The sequence below is a fragment of the Mytilus edulis genome, chromosome 13 (assembly GCF_963676685.1).
Source record: "Mytilus edulis chromosome 13, xbMytEdul2.2, whole genome shotgun sequence".
Taxonomy (NCBI): Eukaryota; Metazoa; Mollusca; class Bivalvia; order Mytilida; family Mytilidae; genus Mytilus; species Mytilus edulis.
In genome coordinates this window covers 53008580-53031281 of record NC_092356.1, presented here as the reverse complement: position 1 = coordinate 53031281, position 22702 = coordinate 53008580, and the positions used below count along the sequence as shown (strand labels likewise).

The 22702-nt window shown below is 33.0% G+C and overlaps 1 protein-coding gene across 1 annotated transcript; it reads right to left on the bottom strand.

Moving 5' to 3' along the window:
- Window positions 1-223: 223 nt before the first annotated feature.
- LOC139500755 (endoglucanase E-4-like) lies at window positions 224-17847 on the bottom strand. The gene is made up of 10 exons (XM_071289589.1): window positions 17763-17847; window positions 15640-15810; window positions 13603-13790; window positions 12737-12896; window positions 11586-11697; window positions 4743-4893; window positions 2324-2468; window positions 1872-2043; window positions 863-1035; window positions 224-379 (listed from the first exon to the last, which is right to left on the bottom strand). Exons 2-10 carry the CDS (start codon window positions 15797-15799, stop codon window positions 321-323), a joined length of 1320 nt encoding a protein of 439 aa, XP_071145690.1. The 5' UTR covers window positions 15800-15810; window positions 17763-17847; the 3' UTR covers window positions 224-320.
- Window positions 17848-22702: the final 4855 nt, after the last annotated feature.

Below are 22702 nucleotides of genomic sequence, written 5' to 3'. Positions count from 1 at the left end.
ACGGAAAGCTTGTTAAAATCAAGTTACAATACGTTTAGTTTGTTTGATCTAATTCAAGCTGTTTACAAGTAAAATGCAGCTCACCAACATTAAAAATTTTATGCTGAAGAGATAATTTGATTTATTCAAAATGGATCAAATGGTCTTCCTCAAACACAAGTCTAAAACTTTCAACATTACAAGAAAATCATAAAGTTATTATTTAAGATATCATTAAATCGACTTTAACAAATATGCATCTTTATTCTGATCAACTACTTAAATCCATCATAACAGTAATCTGTTGTAAGTCTTCAGATGCAAAGGTCAGTATCCGAAAATCAACATCTCGCAGGTGGGGATGGAGGCAGCTGGTTATTGATTGCGAAGTGGTAGAGACCTATTACACAACAAAGAATGAATAAATAACGTGAATAAACAAGAAATAGCTATGGCTTACGTAAAACATTTCATGTGTATTGCAAGACAAAGAAATCAGAGCTTTTCAGCACGAAAACTGCAAAGTATGACAAGATGTATAATATCTGTTTATTGACTGAACATAGCAACTTTTAAACTTTTTAGTCTGAAGGTTCGTTGTCATCCTAGAGGTAGGGAATCTAAGAATATACTGTTTAAGTGCGCCGATATATATTTTAATTATCTTAATTACGATGTTTGAGCAAACATTTATACACCCTACAAGCATTAGGAAATAAGCATTTCATTATTCATCAGATGAATCAATTGATTGTTTTTCTCATATATTAATCACCCCTAAAAATTCCGAACCAATTATCTATTTCTGCTGGTCGAGGACTTTATAGTAAAACCTTTTAATGATAGATTACGGTAATGGCTTAAGAATAAGGAATTAATTTACCTGCACATGCAGTTTGGAAACCAGCATTATAATCACACGCTACTTCATTTTTGACATAATCTTCTTGATTGTCTTGATAATCGTCATTCGGACCGGGTCCACCCACAAGTCCGCCGTACACAATATTTAGACTATCTTGCCACGAGGCAGCACACCAACCTGGCTTACATGCACTGTGAAAAGAAAAAAATATTCATTTGACGAAGTGCATTTAAAGATTATCAAATGTTACATAAAAGAGAAAATATCATATGCATGTGTCTCTTACATAATTTTTAATATATATTTATGCGTCAATTGTCGGTTACTAATTAACGAAATACATGTACATGTATGTAGAAATAACGGTTTAAACTTGCTCAGCCAACTATGACCTCAGATGGCTGTTTTTTTTTTATTTTCACATAGCTCTTCGACTGTTTCGGTACTTGTACATCCTTAGCTTAAAACTATTCTGCTTTGGGTGTTCCTGATGACATTCAATCCAGAAAAATGCTTTGAATGCATTCAGATAAAGTGATGTTTTCAATTCTTAACTGTCATTTTCCTGACTTAGTACAAAATGCTTCTTGATTATTTGGTTATATGAAAAATAGAGTATAAGTGTGAAATCAGACGTTCATGTACAATTGTTGATACTGTTTCTACTATATATATCACTAATTGCATGAATTATTATAAACTGAATGTAATTTTTTTATTTTCATTTCTATAGAAATAAAACAAGGAACACTATTTGGATTTAACCTGGTATTATTGCAAGCTAAACCTTTCAGTTAAATGACAGTCGCATAAAATTCCATTATTATATTGTCGACGATGTGTGAATAAAATAAACAGACATATATGTCATAATGTCAAAAAAGGGTATCACCATTGAGTTTTTACTGTTTCTAAGCTGTTTAAATAGACTCGTAATCTCTTTACAGTGGCAGTGGTGATGCTTCCTGATATATTTATTTCAAAACAAATCTATCCACAAAGTTGTCAAGTATAAAAGTATACTTACGCTCCTCTGTGGTGAGGCCTCTTCGGATAATTATTTCCAAATCCTATCTCATAACTCAAATGTAAATTATTGTCACCTAAGATGTAGTTTATTTGTGACATGGCGTAATTTAGGAACTTATCTCCGCCTATTCCGTCAGCAACAGCAATCATGGCAATGAAAGCGGCATTAGCTATAAAAACAAAAACTAATTGTGCAAATATTCCATTTGAAAAAGTGTTATTTTTTTAACATTTAAATTCATGGTTCCTATACTCACAAAATTTTCTAGTCGAAATATATGTGGATTCCTTTATTTTGGTGGGTAGTTATTGTCGTGATTTCACCAATTCAACATACAATCTCAGAGAAAATTTGTAATTCGGCGAATATTTAAATTGTGATAACCCGTACACACGAAATCCACGAAAACTGGTATCCAACAATTAATATCGAATCCATAGTAGACTTACAAGCATATCTGTTTGATCCCCATTTACTCCTGTAAGTCAATCCACATGGTGTCATAGGTACAGATCCACCAGGGGCGTATGACGCAATAAATGCTTCTATGCTAGTTTTATATTTAGATTCTTGAGTTAATTCCCATAGTAGGAGCTACAATGTATGAAGTTTTAAAAAAAAATACAATAAAGCGGATTCGTTCCTTCTTCGTTGTTAAAAAAAATTGTGGAATCAAGAAAACTTGCATGTTCACGTAAAAATCGAAAATGAGTATTCCTCGTGATATAATGAACACAATTTGAGGTGATAGTATCGATTTATAGACACTGTTATATAAGTTTACATGTAGAATATTTGGTATCACCAGCTAAGTAGTCAACACTTCGGTGTTGTCATGAATATCAATAATGTGGTCATTGAATTTTTTGAAAAACTAAGGATTTTTTTTCCCAGGCATAGATTACCATAGCCGTATTTGGTACAATTTTTTGGAATTTTGGATCCTCAATGCTCTTCAACTTTGCACTTGTTTGGCTTTATAAATATTTTGATATGTCAGCGTCACTGATGAGTCTTTTGTAGACGAAACGCGCGTCTGGTGTACTAAATTATAATCCTGGTACCTTTGATAACTATTTAGTATATGAGAATATGTGAACATGATTGATAATAAAATTGGAATGGTTTATAATTTTATATTCAGAATTGTATTGTGTTTGTTTTATTATCTTTGCCACTGCTAGTTTGTCATTCCAGGGTTAGTGTATGTAACTGTAAGATGAATTGATGTGATGTGATGTACATTTGAGGAATATGACTTATTTGTATTTGATGAAAAGTAAAATTAAACTTTTACACATTTCCCCTATGAAACCATTTTTTTTTTTTTTATTATTAGTGGTTTTTTTGTTATTCCAAATATGCAGCATTGCAGTGTGATATTGTCACTTGATATTGTAAGGAACAACAAAGCACTTGGATTACAATTGTTATCATTGTTGAAACGTTTTATCAAATTTGCAAAGTGTTGACTTTGACCTAATTCCAATGTGGTAAACAAAGCTGTAACAGCACATAAGCTGAATTAGGAATGTTAACAATTCGTATGCAGGCTCTACATCTTTCTATATCATTTTGGTGGCATATTTTCTAGACTCAAATGGGTCTTTATCTTGCCTTTATAATGTTTACAGAGTTAAACAGCAATTACCTGATGGATATGCTCAAAAATTGTAATTTTCATACATATTGAATTTTTCTCGTGTTAAGGATATTCAAAGTACTTTTCAAAAAAAATTATTTGAAAAAAATTGTCTTTTTAATTACCAGAACTTGATAAATGAAACTAAGTTTTAAGGGTTCGTTTTGCCCATGTTAAAGTTTTCTATGTTGTGTTTTGTGTACTATTGTTTTTCTATTGGTCGTTTTCTGTTTTAGCCATGGCGTAGTCAATTTATTTTACACTTATGAGTTTGAATAACACTCCGGTATCTCTCGTCTTGCTTTTAAGAACTTCTAAAGAAAATCTAAAGATTTTATAGAATTAAGATAGAAGTATTATTACAAAATAAAGATTGCAGCAGGACTTCTTCTCTTGAACGTGGTAAAATAATCAAGCAGCCTTAGAAAATAGAGTGTTCAAATTATGCGATATTGGAGTGAGAGTTGAATTCCATTTTACAGGAATGTGTGCGTAACTCAATATCTATGCAAATTAAACAGCGTCTGGCGTATATACAAAATTTAGTCCTGGTATCTATGATGAGTTTATATACTACTTTGTCTTTATTTACGATGACAATGATCATGATTAACAAAATTTTTGATAGTGTTCCTTGTTTTGTTTCTATAGAAATGGAAATAAAAATATTACATTTTCATAATTATTGTTAATGCAATTAGTAAGATATATTACCGAAACAGTCTCAACAATTATACATGAACTTCTGATTTCACACGTATACTTCTTTTTCATATAACCAAATAATCAAGCAGCATTTCGTCTTTTTTGCATTACTATCATTAACATAATATTTGTTATACTAATTGAAGGGGAGGAATGTTATCTAACATTTTAAAATGTTACAGATTTGTATTATTTATTGTTTAGTTGTGTTATTGAGGACAATCATATTGTTTAGAACTTTACAGTTATAAGTATCGTATTTTTAATCTATATGTAGGGGCATCGGTGACCATGATCATGTGCTCTAACAGGAGTTCCAACCCCGCCCGTGCGGTTGCGTTCAACTTTAATCTTAATTGACTAGGATTGTCACTTTTTCTATCAAAGATCGGCGGTTTTCTCTAGGCACTCCGGCTTCCTCTACCAACAAACGCCGCCATGAAATAGCCAAAAAAGGTGATTAAAGGTGGCGCTAAAACACCAATCAATCAATATTATATAACATTCTTTATAATGCATACCTGACAACCTGGTTGCTTGTCATTCCAAAAATAACCCCAGGCCAATGTTGGGTCGTAGAAAAACTTTGCGTCTATCAAATACTGCAAATCTTTTGTCGCTTTGTACAGTTCAGCTGCAGCTTCACACATTTCATCGGTATATCCAGAGGAGCTAAATTAAAAATTGGTAAAATATTTACTGAATTCTATAAAAAAACATCAGAACAAATAATTATGTCGGTTAATTAGTTTTCAAAGGTACCAGGATCATAATTTAATACACTAGATGCGCGTTTCGTCTACATGAGATTCATTAGTGACACTCAGATCAAAATAGTTATAAATCCAAAAGAGTACATAGTTGAAGTGCATTTAGGACTCAAAATTCCAAAAGGTTGTGCCAAATATGGCTTAGATGATCTATGCCTGGGATAAGAAAATCTTAAGTTTTTTGCACAAATTCAAAGTTTAATAAACAGGAAATTTATAAAAATGACCCCATAATTGGCATTCGTGTCAACACCGAAGTGCTGACTACTGGGATGGTGATACCCTCGGGGACGAAACCAGCGGTGTAAATAGTTAGTTATCAGAGGTAACAGGATTATAATTTAATACGTCAGACGCGCTTTTCGTCTACATAAGACTCATCAGTGAGGCTCATATCAAAATATTTATAAAGCCAAACAAGAAGTTGAGGAGCATTGAGGACCCAGAATCTCAAAAATTTTATGCCAAATACGACTAAGATTATCTATGCCTAGGATAAGAAAATCATTAGTTTTTCGAACAAAATCAAAGTTTTGTGAACAGGAAATTTATAAAAATGACCCCATAGTTGGTATTCATGTCAACATCGAAGTGCTGACTACTGATATTAAAATGATCCAACTTCGGAATAAAAATTTGCACTAGTTTAAAGAACAAATGCATGCAATTGTATTTTTTTAGCACTGTTTGAAACAAATTAGTAAAAAGCTATATGTTTGTCGAAATGATTCAACTTTCTTGATGATATTGTTCACAACGTTAAAGGTCAAATGCAGTACTTTTTCGGAATACATGAACACAGATACGACCAAATCACGTTTTGTATCTTTAATGGTCACCTACAAATATTATGATAAACTAATGTTCAGTGTGTCAGCTAGCCCAGTAAAAATGAAAGTATGTTATTAATTGAAAGAGTTTATGATATTTGTGTTGATATTTAATCAATATTGATCGTGAAAGATCAGGCAATGCATTATAGTGAAGTGTAGTGAAGTTTAGCGTTTGATAGTTCATTGATAGTTCATTGATAACATTCTGGCGTATCATAAACAAACATCTTGTAACGTCTCATTTCATTAGCCGAAAGATTTAAATACAACAGCAATGTAGTCAGTGTGCACATGAATTGACACAGGTGACAGACTATGATACTCACTATGGAATGTACTATGTTACTACGAACGTTAAAACAAGGATTTGTATAGTTTACAAACCTTTGGTCAAAAGAATTAAATAAATGTTTTGTTAACTTCAAATAGTGGAACCGAAATATTATGTTATTTTGTATGAAGTAATATTCTAAATTCCTTATGCATGCAGCAACTCAATTATTTTGTACCGCATAATGAGAAATATAAGGATAAAATAAAATACATGTGCCGCTTTTATAGGGATGAATATATGAACCACTTTTCATTTCTTTCATACTGACGATCAGTTATAATACTAAAAATGTTGTAGTCACTTATATAAGTATCTCATGATGGGTTGCACTGACATTCCTCTTTTATTATTTTCATGCTATAAAACATAAACACAGTAGCTAAGCGTACCATAAACGGAGGAAATTGTCCCGCAAAGATAAAAACAAAACAACTTTAATCGTATTATTTGTGCACCTTAATGAATTCAGTGAAGGCATGTTGTTGTAATAAATTGACATTTTACATCGGCGAAGATTTTTTCTTGTGCATGTGTTGAACTAAATAATCAATTAATACTTGTGAGAAATGTCGTAGTTTATAAGGAACAATTCTCGTTTGAATTGTTTTACATTGTCATTTAGGGGCCTTTTATAGTTGACTATGCGGTATGGGCTTTGCTCATTATTGAAAGCCGTACGGTGCTCTATAGTTGTTAATTCCTGTGTTATTTTGATCTCTTGTGGAGAGTTATCTCATTGGCAATCATACGATTCATACCACATCTTCTTTTTTAAATATAAATGTACTTTTTTCGATTTTAAATGGATGAACATTTATCTTTTAATTTTATATTGTAAGAATAGAGCTGCATAAAATTGTTGAACTATAATCCGCTAACGTATATTTGTAGTATGTATTCGTATTTAAAATGAAATACAAAACGAAACATGTATGATAAATTGATAAACAAAATATCAAGAAATTAAGGATGACTAAATGCATGTACAAGAAGAAACTCACCTTATTATCAATACATTTAATAAATAAACACCTTTTTTTAAACTGATTGTTTCTATTTACATGTACATATTTACAATATACAATTTACGTTCGTTTTCCAACCGAGAATAGCAAAACCTCATGAAGTATATCGTTGGAGTTTATAAACTACATTTAATTCCCGGTGCCATAGTTTGCCATCTCCGTGTTTTCTTAACAAAGCATGGTTGGTTTCATGTTATCAATTTACTTACAATTTCGGGATTTTTTTCTCTCAAGTAAACGGAATCAGAAAAAAAAATCACTATCTTCTTTCGAATACCTAAAACTCGGCAAAGAATATGAAAAACGTTTGTAGTAAAGTATGGTTTCATTTTTCAAGTACAACGCTAATTCATCGAGTCCATTGAGTAAAATGAAAGGCAGGATGAGCAACTTGGGTATGGGGAGGGGGGAGTCAATGAAAAAAATATGTCAATTGAGTTTGTTTTTTTTATCCTACATTGAACTTTTGATGTCGTCCCTTGATCCAGAGGAGACATTTGAATTAAATATTTCGATGTGAAAACTGTTAAAGCCCCGGTCACACCGGATAACACGAACGGACGCCTAACGGATGAAAATAACAGTTGTCCGTTGACAAAATTGTTATCCGATGGGAGTCCGTTGATGTACTGAACGAATAAAACGGACGTGTAACGGATGCATAACGGACACACACCGGATATGCAACGTACGAGAAACGGAAACGTACGGGACAGAACGGATGTCGAACGTACATCCAACGGACGAGTACCGCATAAAACAGACACCTAACGGAAGCGTACCCGATAAACGGATGGACAAGATTTACGGAAAAATCAAAGGCGACAATAATAATACTTGCATATATATATGTAAATCGCATAAATATTCAAAATGTTTCTGTGTAACTGGTTTTGGTTTGTTCTTCAAAATTCCGACAAAGGGCAGTGTCTGGCCTGAATAAGAACTGCTTGATTGTGAAGACGTGTCTATAATCTTAATAACGATTATGAATTCATGAACCTTAAGAAATCTGACATACCAATAATTGGCATTTCTCACGCGAAAATTTCAATTGGCATTTATCCGTTTCAGATCCGTTCATCATCCGTTTTATCCGTTATACGTCCGGTAGAAGTCCGTTTCTCATCCGTTCAATATCCGTTTTATCCGTTAAACGTCTGGTAGAATTCCGTTAGTGAATTTATCTTCCAGACCTCCAACGGATGTATAACGGACACGTAACGGATACAAAACGGAAACGAAACGGACGAGTACCGTACAAAACGGACGCCCAACGGACGTTAAACGGACATTTTATCCGTTGGACGTCCGCTCAAAGTTTTGAACATGCTCAAAATTTTCCACCGGACAGAACGGACGTCGACGGATAAAACGTACGCTTAACGAATATGCAACGGATACGGACGGACGTCTAACGGATAAGAACGGACGTCTAACGGACATGAGCGGATTGAAAAAAAAGTTATCCGGTAGGCGTCCGTTCGAGATATCCGGTAAGGTGTGACCGAGGCTTAAGATTTTAAAGTTTAAAATTTTACTATCAATTGCAGAAAATTATAAAACCAATGAATTTCACATTCACATTTATAAAAGCTAGAATTGTGATTGGATAATCAAGTACACAATCATGTACGCGAATACGACGATGGAAACATTAAACGACTTTGACCAGCTACGTGAATATTGATCAGTCCATTCAACGTTATAGTACGTGTGTTCTATTTTTGCAGGTGTGAGGTCGAAGCTAAGGTTTGAATTGACCAATGAAAACAATCGTTCCTTAAAGAGTTAATCTAATAAAGTTTGTTTGACTGATTATGTCGCACGACCTTTCGCTAAGCTTGTTCACAGTTACTAGTAGTTATATTGTGACCGTGAAAGACAAATTTTGACCAGAGTGAATGATCAGAAAACAACATTGCTGTAACCAATTGACAAACCAATTGATATTTTATCGTATGTTTTTCTATGTTGTGATGCTATGCTATTGTTTCAGAAAAAGAGAGAAGATTTGGTACCATCAAAACGTTTAATCCCGCTGCAAATGTTTGCACTAAGTCATGAATCTGATGTACAGTAGTTGTCGTTTGTTTATGTAATTTATACGTGTTTCTCGTTTCTCGTTTTTTTATATAGATTTGACCGTTGGTTTTCCCGTTTGAATGGTTTTACACTAGTAATTTTGGGGCCCTTTATAGCTTGTTGTTTGGTGTGAACCAAGGCTCCGTGTTGAAGGCCGTACATTGACCTATAATGGTTTACCTTTTTACAGAGGATGACCTTGAGGTCACTCCGATGTATTGTTATCGCTTAAATTTCCGTCATTCATAAATTCTAGTCAAATTAGTTTTGGGTTTTCAACACCAGTGAAAAATGTGCATTTTCATACCTGCGATTTCTGTTCTCCGGTTGTACGATGTTTCAACAAAATATGGAATCATTTCAGTTGCTGATTTAGTGGTGAAAATTTGACTGACTTATATCTTAATAAATACGATTTTATATGTTTAATTGGTGTTTCAGAAAGAGGTCAGGTGCTCTTGTTCATTCATAAAATTATCGTTCATTCATAAATTTATCGTAAAATAAAAATCACTACACAGGTTATACGTGTAGTGTAAATGACCACCTGTAATCTAAAAATAGCGGTCTCACTAATAACGACAAGAAGAACTTTTAGCGACAAGAAGCGTCAAGAACGGACAAGAAGAATAAATTAAGCGACAAGAAGACTATTTAGCGACATGAAAACTTCTAGTACCGCATGAGGATGACACATATCAAATGAACAATTATGTGTAGGACTTAGTTTTAAGAAATGATGTCAAAGTAACACTATGAAAATATTTTTAGTAAGCTGAAATATATATTTATTTTTTACATGTTTATGTCTTGTAAGTTATTTTATTTCTGTCCCATTTTTCAACATTAGCGTCTCGAAAGGTGAAATGTTTTAACTGAATGGTTAATTTAAATTAATTATGAAAATTGTTAAAATTAAAATCATAATGTTTGAACCGACGTTGATAAGTTTGACCCGAACTTATCAAGTCAACTTCCGGTTGCTGGTGAAACTAAGACAATACTTCCAAAAGACGCAAATGCAGCCCGATAAATCGATTATCAGGTTATCGGCATATTAATATTGTAAAATATCAGCTGCTCGACATAATATGAAGGCTTTTTGATCTCGTTCGCTGCTCTTACTCGACAAAAAGCTTAATATTATGTCTCGCAGCTGATATTTTACGATATCAACATGCAGACAACCTGATAATCGGTACATACATGCAATCGTAATATTAATAATATATATAACAACAAACCAGTGTATTCTCTACGACTATTATTATACAAGTATAATAGTCCAAGGTATACTGATTTCTTGCACTACCGTGAATATAATAGTTATTACGGTGAGGTTGAATTTCCTGTCATTTATTCATCATCCAAGCACGAACTTGTATCAGAAAAAATATCTTTGTAAATTAACCCAAGTTTCAGGTATAGAGATGTGATCTGTTTCTGTGACATGTGCTTTTGACCATCCACAAGAACCTGCGGTCATCCGATGTTCAGTACTTCAGTACTTTGATTTAAATTGTTATTTGAATGGAGAGTTGTCTCATTGGCACTCACACCACATCTTCCTATATCTGTAACTGGTTAAAGCGTGTTTTTACTTGCTAATAACATAAATTTATTGTGTTCGTATTTTAATTACATATATATACATTATTGTTTATTTGCCGGTTGAAACCACGTTCGGGTGCGGTTTTTTTCTGCGAATTTCGAAGAGCAATCTGCCTTTTGAAGTTGCGTAGAAAAACTGTTAAATAATGATTTATCATGGATACTGATTATAATTGTGAACTATTTGACAGATAGCTTTATGTTCCCAATATTTCTCATTATTATTCATTAGATGTTTTACCGACGGTAAATTTTGATTTCTCGATAACCATTTTTCACGATTAAGGCCATATCTGTCACGATCCAATCGCAGTACTTAGCCTGACATATGTTCACGAAAATTCAACATTATTGTTATCATATACACGATTAAAAAAATCTAACCAAGAATGATTTTAATCTGCAATATAAAGTTGATGTAAAGTGCATAACAAAATAAGTATTTCGAATCAATCACTTTGCATTTTAAAACATCTACAGAGAACACTTTCCATTCAACTGTTGCAATGCACTGCATCACTTATATTCAACAAACCGTATCGTCATTCTGATTAGGGTTGTTTTTATACTAAATCAATACAGATGTTGTTCTGAGTGACAAACAGAATTATCATAATTTTATGTTTTCGATACAGCTTATTTCAGTTAATAAACAGTAAGGACCATATCGAATGTCAAGATCTTATTAATGTTACTAGTATATTACTTATAAAAGGCCTTTGCTTGAGGAACGCTGTTTGAATATATACCGGGATTAGCTTTGGCAAACTCGTACAAGGATTTAGCTGCTTCCAAAAGTGTAGCACTGTAACCAGCATCTGAAATATTGAAACCGAAAATCAGAAACGGGAAAAGTAAAATATTTCATATTGTTAGATTTTGAGATTAAAAAAAACGGAGAAGAAAGATGACTAAGCTCTGTAACAAATTTTATATTACTCCATTTCTGTTTTATATACCATGTGAGCGTACTTTTTGACATTACCATATACGCCGGAGGATGGCTAGCCATAAAACCAGGTTCATTCCCACCACTTGTTTTTTTAAAATGTTCTGTACCTAGTCAGGAAAATGGTAGTTGTTATCAGATAGTTCGTTTCTATATATGTTTGAGTTTGTTTTTACAGAAGTTCGGTGATTCTGTTATTCCGTTGTTTCACTCTTATATTTGACGTGTTTCCTTCGGTTTTAGTTTATGACCCGGATTTTGTTTCTCTTAATCGAAGTGAATAATGTTGCCTTTATTTTGTGTCTCTTGCTTTTTGATTGAGATAAATATGTTGTTCATGATTTGCCTACACATTAACAAGGTACTAGTTGAGAGAAACTGTATGAACAAAAATGTAATGGTAAAAAGATATTGAAAGTAAAATATCCAGACGCATTTTTGAGATGAATGATTTTTTTAAATATTGGATTTTTGTGAATATAGATCAAATGCTATACTTTTATTAGAAGCGATACCAATTTCTTCCACGATCATATTTAGTTCCACAAACTGAATTATAAAAAGGTGTGCATTTTGTTTCGACTAAATGCTTAAATATAAAAAAAATATTCGGCGCTCTCATTCATATTAAACAATATAATGTTTGAATTGAAGTAGAATAGCGGAATCTCGATAATGATATAAAAAATTCCTCAAAAATATTGACTTAAACAGAAATGCGGACACTTTTTCACCATATTATAACTATGGGTTAACTTTTAAACCTTTACATTAAAATCGATTAAACTAAATAATGAAGCATAATTTTCAATACACAAGAATTTCAGTCTTAACACCTCGGCAGATCACAGTCAGCAAATTTTGCCACGATACGAGATTTGCTACCACAATGAATCTAATCCTCTAACCTTTTTCTTTGAAAACAACTGCTCCGATAGCGAGTGCTGCAACTGTGCTTCCTGCAACGTCACTTCCTGGTGCCTCAGGGTAAATTTTATAAGCTGGTCTACTCATGTGCATGTCCTCTGCTCTCCCCCAGAAAGCGTGGTCTAATCCACCATCACCTACCTAGTTTTTGAAAAAAGGAAAAACACAAAAGCGTGTATGTCGGGGCCTTTATTTCTTTATTCTAGGTTGTTTGCATCAAATTTCACTTTACTTTGTATTTCCCTCCTTCATTCTCTATGAATAACATTTCATCACCCTAGCAGTCTCTATTATTATTTTGGTTATTATTTTAAGCTTTTTGCACCTTATTCTCTATTCTGTAAACCCAATCGAGATCCCATGCATACCATCAAAAATTAATATTGTTTAACAACAGCAAGACTACTAGTGTACAAATTGATAGTTTAGTTCGTAATAATAGTTATTATTCCACATCTCCCAATTTCTATATATGTTTTTCTATTTTTCTAACAGGTTCAATCCATGTTCCTCGCCAATTTGTTAACATATCGTGAAGTTTCTTTGGTAAATTCTTACATCTTTTCTGCTTCTAGTTACGATTTTAAACTTCAAAATTGGACAAAGTCGTATTCTTCCACTTTTCTTATTTGCTTGTACACCCCCTCTTTTCTTTTTTCAGGGGAAAAACACCAGTTGGATGTTCATGCACAAGGCCTGAGCATACGTCCATGCATATTGTTGCATTCCAAGTGGTATGCATGTTTTTCTGATAACTTTAACACCAATGTGTATTTTTTGCTTCTTGGCTTTTCAACTCAATATTCGAGGTAAAATTAGATTGTTAATTGTTGAGCAAATGATTCACCTGAACCCAGTAAGTTTGCTGGCTTGGAACCCAACATTTCAGGAAATAGTCCAGTGGAGTTCTCAAACAATCATACATGTCGTTTAGTTTTCCAGCATGTTCATATGCATCTTTGAATTTTTCTAATCCCCATCCTAGAACATGAGCTGATGTTGCCATCGGAAGGTTGAATTTGACATGATCTCCAGCTAGGAACAAAGTTTGATATGTAAACGAACAAATAACAAATAAGTCTGAAATGCTAACCTGAGATGAATGCATACATTTTGAAAATCAACTGACAAAGAGATATTTTGATTTTTGAATTATTAACTAAATAAATTCATCATAGATATCAGGATTGAATTTTTTTAATTGCTCCAGTTCGTGAACAAAATTAAAAGACTCGTCAGAGACGCTTTTAAATACTTTGTTCTACAAAATCATGGATGATTATTGTTACAATGTACCGATATTGACATATTGTGATTTGAAACAGTTGTAATTCAAACGGTATGAAATTATGTGACCAAGTCACGTGGCAGGTGATTTATGCAAAAGAAAAATAATTCTAAATGTTTTTAAATGCAAATCTTCCATTCGTAATACCAAAATACGTCTTGTGTAGAATTTTCGTTTAATCGACTGTGTGTGAATTCTATGGAATAGTTGTATAATGGACAAGTAAATCCAACAGCAATATACTGATGTTTAAAAGATGATAATCGATTGAGAGAAAACAAATCTGGGCCGCAAATGAAAACCGAGGGAAACACATCAACCACATGAAGAAAACAACAGAAGAACAGAAAGACTGCAGTGCAACAACAAAAAAACAAAAAAAACAACACCAACATATAAAGAAACGGACTACTTGATAAAAACTCTCATAGTCTTGACTTGGTACAGGACATATAAAGAAAGAGACAAATGGTAAGTTGAGAGCCTGGTTTTATGACTAGCTACTCCTCATGCTGATAAGACAATGTTGAAAAGTATTGCTAAAATGACTACACTACATGAAAGGAATACATAAGAACAAACGCAAGAACATTCGCTAAAGAGAAATGCTTTAATAATTAAAATATAAGTATATTAGTAATATGTAAATCGCAGAATAACAACGAGCATCTTCCATTAATTGCAGCACATGGTTGCGTTCAATATCGTGGCAGCTAAATAAGGCTACGTAGATGATTTTTGACTAATGAACGTGTAGGTTGCCTAGCTGGTATATTGATCTATTAAGCCCTCAGGCTAGCTACACGTCCAGTAGTCAAAAATCTACGCAGCCCTATGTAGCTGCTACAATATTGAACGCATCTCTGGACTCCACAAACAAGTGCGTATTTTTATGACGTATATATAATCTTGAAATTCATACAACTAAATGGCACGAGATCGAAAACTAACAATTGCCTTCACAATACTAGTTCAAACTATTATCTTGATTATGACGGTATTGAAAGGCTATTATAAATTAATGCTGTGCGTGACGACGTCAAAGTTTTCAGACTTACACAATACTTCATTCATGTAATGGATATAAACTAGACTATACTGACTAATAAGACAAAATGTACCGAAAATACAGAATTCAAACCAAAATGTTAAAACAAAACACAATATCCTACCGAATATGCCTGAGTAACATCATAACTAAATACATGAATGTAGGATGTATAAATACCGCAACATGTAGTATAGCAATGCAACTTTACAGTCAACACAATACAGTGTAACCTGCCTAATCCGATACCTGAGTATTCCAACATCCTACTTTAACCGAAACATTTTCATGTTCCAAGAATATGCCCATCCTTGCAGAAATACCCTGAGTATTATGACAACCTGCTTAATCGAACATTTTTTTGGGTCCCCCAGTGTGTCGGGTTACACAGGTTACACTGTAGCAATATTCAGAAATAGGTCACGTTCGGTACATAGCATATGTATTTTCTGTTTTATAAAATAATTTTAAACAGTGGAAGTGTCTTCCCCGCTACGCGACTGACTCTCAAGTATTTCTTTTATTTATATTAAAATATATATATTTACCATCATACCAGCCTCCTGTTAGGTCGTGTCCGTCCCCATTATCACCCATTGCCGAATCACTTCTCCATGGGATTGGGTTGCTGCTAGGAAGTTTGCCAGATCTCTGAGCGTCATAAAATAAGATGGAAAGCCCCATGGCATTACCATAGTCATATTTCATCTCAGATCCTCCTGACGCATAAATGAAATTTGTTAATATGCTTCATTATAAACTCATCAGTGATAGGTACAAAGGTGAAATTTTTTATTTGTAGCACTACCAGTTTAAATAAATGTCAATTCTCAACCATCAGGAACGCTCTAACGCGAAAATATGAATGATTTAGGATATATGTAAGTATTGAAAAAGTTAAAAATGAGATCTGTAACCTTTTGACTTCATTTATTTCAAGAGCTTTGAAGCTCACGTTAATAGCCAATATAAAAAAAAAGATGTAGTATGATTGCTAATGAGACAACTCTCCACAAGAGACCAAAAGGAAACACAAACCAACAACTATAGGTCACCGTACGGCCTACAACAATAAGCAAAGCCAATACCGCATAATCAGCTATAACAGACCTCGAAATAACAATGTAAAACAATTCAAACGGGAAAAGAAACGGCTCAATTCGTTTATGTAAAAAAAATCAACGAAAACCGAATATGTTACACATAAACAAAAGAAAACCACTGAATTACAGGCTCTCGACTTGGGACAGGCACATACATAGATAATGTGGCGGGGTTAAACATGTTGGCGGGATCCCAACCCTCCCCTAACCTGGGACAGGGGTGTAACAGGACAACATAAGAACGAATTATAAAAATCAGTTAAAAAAGGCTCATCAGATCGATAAGAATACAAATACTACAAATACAAGTGGACGTGGCCGGGTACTTGTACATTCCAACAACAAAAATAGTGATTATACACCAAGTACAAATCTGAGAAAACTCACAGTTACTGACAGCTAGTTCAAAGCCACTAACAACTAATAAAAAAATCATGAATCTCAGACTAAATATCCATCTAAGACCAACTTTGTCTGTTGAAGTTGAACCTCAGTTTCTTTATTATTTCTAAACTAAACTGATAATAATAATATTTTAAGCTGCGATACAGGGTTAATTAAACAACACACAAGATAACCGACAGAAAGAATCAGTCCTAGTCTTTTAACAATCATAAAGAATTAATAAAACAATAATCAAATTCCATACCTTTATAGTACAGAAACTATAAAAAATTCAAAGATGACGATATGCAGAACCATTTTAAGACTATTCACTCCTGGTTTATACTACAACATTAAGCTAAATACTAACAGCAACAAACAACAACCATTGGAATACAGGTTCCTTGCTTTGGATAGGCACATTGGGAATTTGGTTGTTTTTTTGTTACTTAAAAATTAGATACAACTAAAGGTGTGTATTTTTTTATGTCGCATTTTAACCATAAGTATGGTTTTGAATCCTGAATCTATCACAGTGTGTACATATTAATAGAAATAATGATATGTAGATAATTGTCATTGAGAAAACTATCCACCAAAAGCCAATGACGTGAATGTAAGCAAAAATATGTCACCGTAATAACGAGCAAATGGCTAAATAACCATACCGAAAAAGTTAGCTTTAAAAGGCCTCGACTTAATTTAAATAGAACAATTCAAAAAGGAAAACCAAAAGCCTAATGAATACATATAAATAAGATGAAAGCAAAACAAATATGACGAAAATGAAACAACGATTAGGATTGAGCTACATGCTCCTAACTTAGGACAGGTACATACATCATGCGTAGAGGTTTTTTGTGAGGGCATTTGAATCCTCTTACCTAAGTTAGAGGCGTAACAGCACAATATTATAGAAAACTGAAATATTTATTCGATATAGTACGAAGCATATAAAGAGCTAACTTTAAGACAAGTCTTATATAGATCGACTGGCACACCAAAAAATTAAGCTACAACAGTAACATAATTCATCAAATGAAAACTTATGTCAAACTATGTTAATTAAATTAGTATCACATAGAATCTAATTCTGCATTAATATAAGCGCAAATTGCTTTCAAGTTTATTTATTTATTCAATACTTCGATTTATAATTCTTTATATATATACGTAATACTTACCAACTTCGGGTGGTGGAGTCAATTTTACAAAATGACTAGATGGTAATGTTGAATTATTTGTGGAAACTGGTGGAACTGTTGAATTATTTGTGGAAACTGGTGGAACTGTTGAACTATTTGTCAAAACAGTTGGTGCTGATAAGTTATCATAGTCCTTATTTGTAGGTAAAACTTCTGGTTTGTCGGTACTTGTGGATTCTATTTCAGCTACCAAGATCTAAATACACAAAATAAAAAGTGTCCAAGATTGTGGCTAGCTGAATATGTCAAAATGTGTGTGTCTTATTGCTATGTATTACGATCATAAATATGGTCATAATTGTATATTAACTGTTGACAAAACTTTGAATGATTTCGAATACTTAGGATTGTGTAGCTTAGGAAGAGAGGAATGTAGATATTTGGCATTACCTTTCGGATTTTGGGGTCCTTTTAAATGCTTTTAAATGCTTGAACTACTTTTTTTTCGTTTTTTACTTTTTTTAATGGTTGAGATGTTCAAATATCTTAATCTAGGTAAGGACAGTTTCTACGTTTATATTTAATTTATTTACAGTATCGAGTTCCTTTGTGTAAGTTTCGACAGTATATTCAGAAAAATCTTGATTATTTATCGAAAAATATCATCAAGATGACGGTAAATGGTATAACGTGTCTTTGCTGAGTCTAGTCATAAACTATAATTCATGACAGCACAATAATAAGTCTGCTTTCAAAGGGGAGCAAAAAAGGTACACACGATACCAGAACATACATGTAATTGATGATTTAAAAAAATACCTGCAAGCTTTCGGTAAACGTTTATTGCCGAAATATGCATTCATTTACTAAATTTGATCATCGGTACAAGGACTTCATTCGAAAATATAAATCAACATCTTATACGTTCAGATACTTTGCATCTTTTACAAGGCACAATAATTTTAGCGTTCAACCCAAAAGCTAACAAAACCAAACAGGCTTATTAAGAAGGCATATAGTTACAATACTGTTGTCAGATCATTATAGATTACATATTTTGGTTTTAATATTGATTCACTATCATGCATTGGAAATAAACACATTTATTCTAAAGCCAGTTGTTGGTTTATGTTATATTTTAGGATATGATACTTGACTCATAACGAGAGCATTGTGATTGATTTTCATATGATGAAGACATACTCTTTCATTCAGTTTAATTGAGATCTTACAGGTCATTAACTGCTAGTAGTCGTTGTTAATTTATGCATCATTATCATTTTGCTTAGTATTTTTTGTAACATATTCTGACATTGGAATTGAACCTCTTTTAAACTGAGTTTAATGCCTAGCACGCATTTCGAGAACCAAAAGAACTGAAAACTGATATTTGATGTGTTTTCCTCAGTTTTAGTTTGTAACCCGGATTTTTTTTCTCAATAGATTTATGAATTTCGAACAGCGATATACTACTGTTGCCTTTATTGGTCATGTTTCGGTCGCAACTATTCGCTACCCGTAACTACCAAACACAAAATAATAAAAAAACAAATCTCCCGAAAGTTATTTCAAAGTGACTGTATGAAAATATAATTATATACATTTGCACAATGCACGTTATGTAATGATGTTAATTCTTACCGCTAACTGTAACAACATCGATGTATAGAAAGCATAACGTTGCGTTTCATTATTCCTGAAAATATTTGTATACATGTTGGTTTAGTAACCAATCCATGTCATTTCATTATCATGACATACATACAAGTTTGTACATATCACTGAGGTTCATGGTAAATGCACCAACTTTTCTAAGTGTTTTATCATCGATTTCTTGTACTATGAAAATCGTACATACATGTGACAGCTGAATTCTTTTGTTTTTGCTATTCAGGTTAAAAACTAAAAACTTGCATATGTAATTAGATTTGTGACCTAGTGTTCTTTTGTTTTTGCTGTTCAGGTTAAAAATTTAAAAACTTGCATACATAATTAGATTTGTGACCCATTGTTCAACTACTAAAGCGTATATTCTACTTACTAGTACACTTGGTACAATAAAAAACCTGAAAATAAATTGTTCAAATAAGGCTTTTGAAAATAGTGAAATTAATAACTTTTGGAGTGTCAAAAACTCGTTGGAGGTACTTGATAAATTGCATGCATATATTGGTGATTTTGAATCTGTTCGAAGTTTTGATTTTTCTACCCTTTTTACCACTTTGCCTCATATTCTTATTAAGAAAAAAATCACATCCCTAATTAACTAGACATTTAAACAGTCAGAATGCGAGAACATATGTTCAAACTCATTTAGGTCATTTCTTAGCAGCAATAAACAAAAGAACTAGGTCAATTGGACATGCTGATTCCGTATATCGTCAAGTTATTGGAATTCCAATAGGAACTAACTGTGCACCACTTATTGTAGACCTGTTTTTGTATTGTTATGAGTTACAATTTATGACTAAAATTAGCAAAGACCCATCGAAACAACATTTGATACAAAAATTTAACAATACTTTTAGATATTTTGATGATATATTGGCTCTCAATAATGACGACTTCGTTATGTATACTAAAGAAATTTATCCTGTTGAACTTACTTTAAATAAAGCTAATACTAACAATGACCACTGCCCTTTCCTCGATCTTGATATCTATATCATTAACGGGAAGCTTAATACAAAAATTTATGATAAAAGAGATGATTTTTCATTTCCTATCGTTAATTATCCATTTTAGATGGTGACGTTCCGTTGTCACCATCTCATGGTGTTTATGTATCTCAACTTGTACGATTCGCTTGTGTATGTAACATTGATTAGATTTTAGCGAGAGAAATTTATGTATTACTGAAAAAATATTACACCAGGGAGGGATTGTGCCTGATATTCATATGATGAAGACATAATCTTTCAATCAGTTTAATGGCGGTCTGGACCTGGTATGTCAGTTGACTGCTAGCAGTCTGTTGTTATTTATGTATTATTGTCGTTTTATTTATTTTCTTTTGTTACATCTTCTGATATTGGACTCGGACTTCTCTTGAACTGAATTTTAATGTTCTGCGTTTACTTTTCTACATTGGCTAGAGGTATAAGGGGAGGGTTGAGATCTCATAAACATGTTTGACCCCGCGGCAATTTTGCGCCTGTCCCAAGTCAGACGCCTCTGGCCTTTGTTAGTGTTGTATGATTTTTAATTTTAGTTTCTTGTGTATAATACGGAGTTTAGTGTGACGTCTATTATCACTGTACTATTATACATATTTTTGCTGAAGTACGCCTCCGAGGGCGGGAGTTTCTCGCTACATTGGAGACTCATTGGTGACCTTCGGCTGTTGTCTGTTATTTGGTCGGGTTGTTGTCGCTTTGACACATTCCCCATTTCCTTTCTCAATTTTATTAGCTAATGCTTGCATTGTCAATTGAAATTAAGTAAGGTTGCAAGTTTCTTTGTCATTTTTTGCTAAATACTTTTATGTTTCGATGCTATAAGATAGTGGAGAAATATGTCAAAATAAAGATGGTTCTATATGGATGATTTATTTTTTAGATATTTTCAACGAGTGTACATATCTTTTTTTTTTAAATAATCATGATACGTATGACAAACATATATGATATCAATTCTAACTATCGATACATTTTTATAATCCTGATACTTAGGAAAGCATCAAAATTGAGAATAGAAATAAGGAATGTGTCTAAGAGAACCATAGAACAGACAACAGCAGAAGGTCACCAACAGGTTTTCAGTGCAGCGAGACATTCCCGCACCCGGATGCGTCCTTCCGTTGGCCCCTAAACAAATATATACTATACTTTAGACAAAGATACTTTTGTTTCATACATGTATTCCGCAGAAACTTTCAATATATACCCCGGTATATACAGCAATTGTGGATACACGTAATACAGATACCAACACCAAATCTCGTTCAATACTTTATTATTGCACTCTCAACAGTAACATTTTGAATATTGTAGGTGGATCCTGGTACTAACAGAAGTAGTTTTATGGTAATATTTATAAATTAACTGTTTACAAAATTTAGAATTTTTTGAAATACTGAGGCTTTTCTACCTCAGGCATAGATTACCTTAGCTGTATTTGGCAACACTTTTAGGAATTTTGGATCTCAATGCTCTTTAACTTTATACATTGTTTGGCTCTTTAAACATTTTTGGATTCGAGCGTCACTGATGAGTCTTTAGTAGACGAAACGCGCGTCTGTCGTATATACAAATTTAGTCCTGGTATCTATGATGAGTTTATTTAGTTGCACTGTTTACCTAAAGTACGCATCAGTTTTTGGGTTATAAAAACCATGTAGCGCTAACAGTTTGAAGTCTGGTAAACGACTTACACAATCGTTACGTTTCGCTTTCGAAACCGTTGACAGTTTATCAGTAAAGTTAGCTATTTTCTATCCTCATTTTTGTTCAAACTATTCAGAACATCAGAATGCCATACCAGACGATGATTTTGACACAGTTTCTATGTTTAACGATATTGGTTTGGAGCATACGTGAGTAAATGAAAGTTGGAAGGTGGGTAGGCGTGTAGTTGAAATGTTTCAGCTGGCTCACAATTTGTTTTGCCAAATTTATAAATGCCCTCTGAATCTCATTGACATTGTGGGTGAACGGAATATGACACAGTATTGTTCTTACCATCCCTTGTGAAAATTTTACTGACTATACCAGTGTAGAAAAAATAGTCGAAGAACACAAATGGAACCTATGTAGCAATTTCAATCTTTGATTGAACATATTCTATATTTTTTTTAAGCTATCTCTTAGCAAATGAAAATTTGTGACGTTACTTTTTGTGGTGTTGATAAACTCGTGTAACAGACGCAGTTCGCTTTTTTGTTTACTGTCCTAAATCAACTTTAGCTATTCGTTTTTATTCTGTGGTTAACATGCATTCGTCGAAATTTACTGTTATATTATTTAAAAGATGTGTATTTC

Bases quoted from the DNA above. Each gene is read 5' to 3' on its own strand.
- LOC139500755 (XM_071289589.1), bottom strand. From the start codon at position 15,799: ATGAAATATGACTATGGTAATGCCATGGGGCTTTCCATCTTATTTTAT. The intron at 13,791-15,639 runs GTAAATATATAT...CTTTGTTCCTAG, and splicing joins AACAGGAGGCTGGTATGATG to CTGGAGATCATGTCAAATTC. The intron at 1,036-1,871 runs GTAAGTATACTT...TTCTTTTCACAG, and splicing joins AGGCCTCACCACAGAGGAGC to TGCATGTAAGCCAGGTTGGT.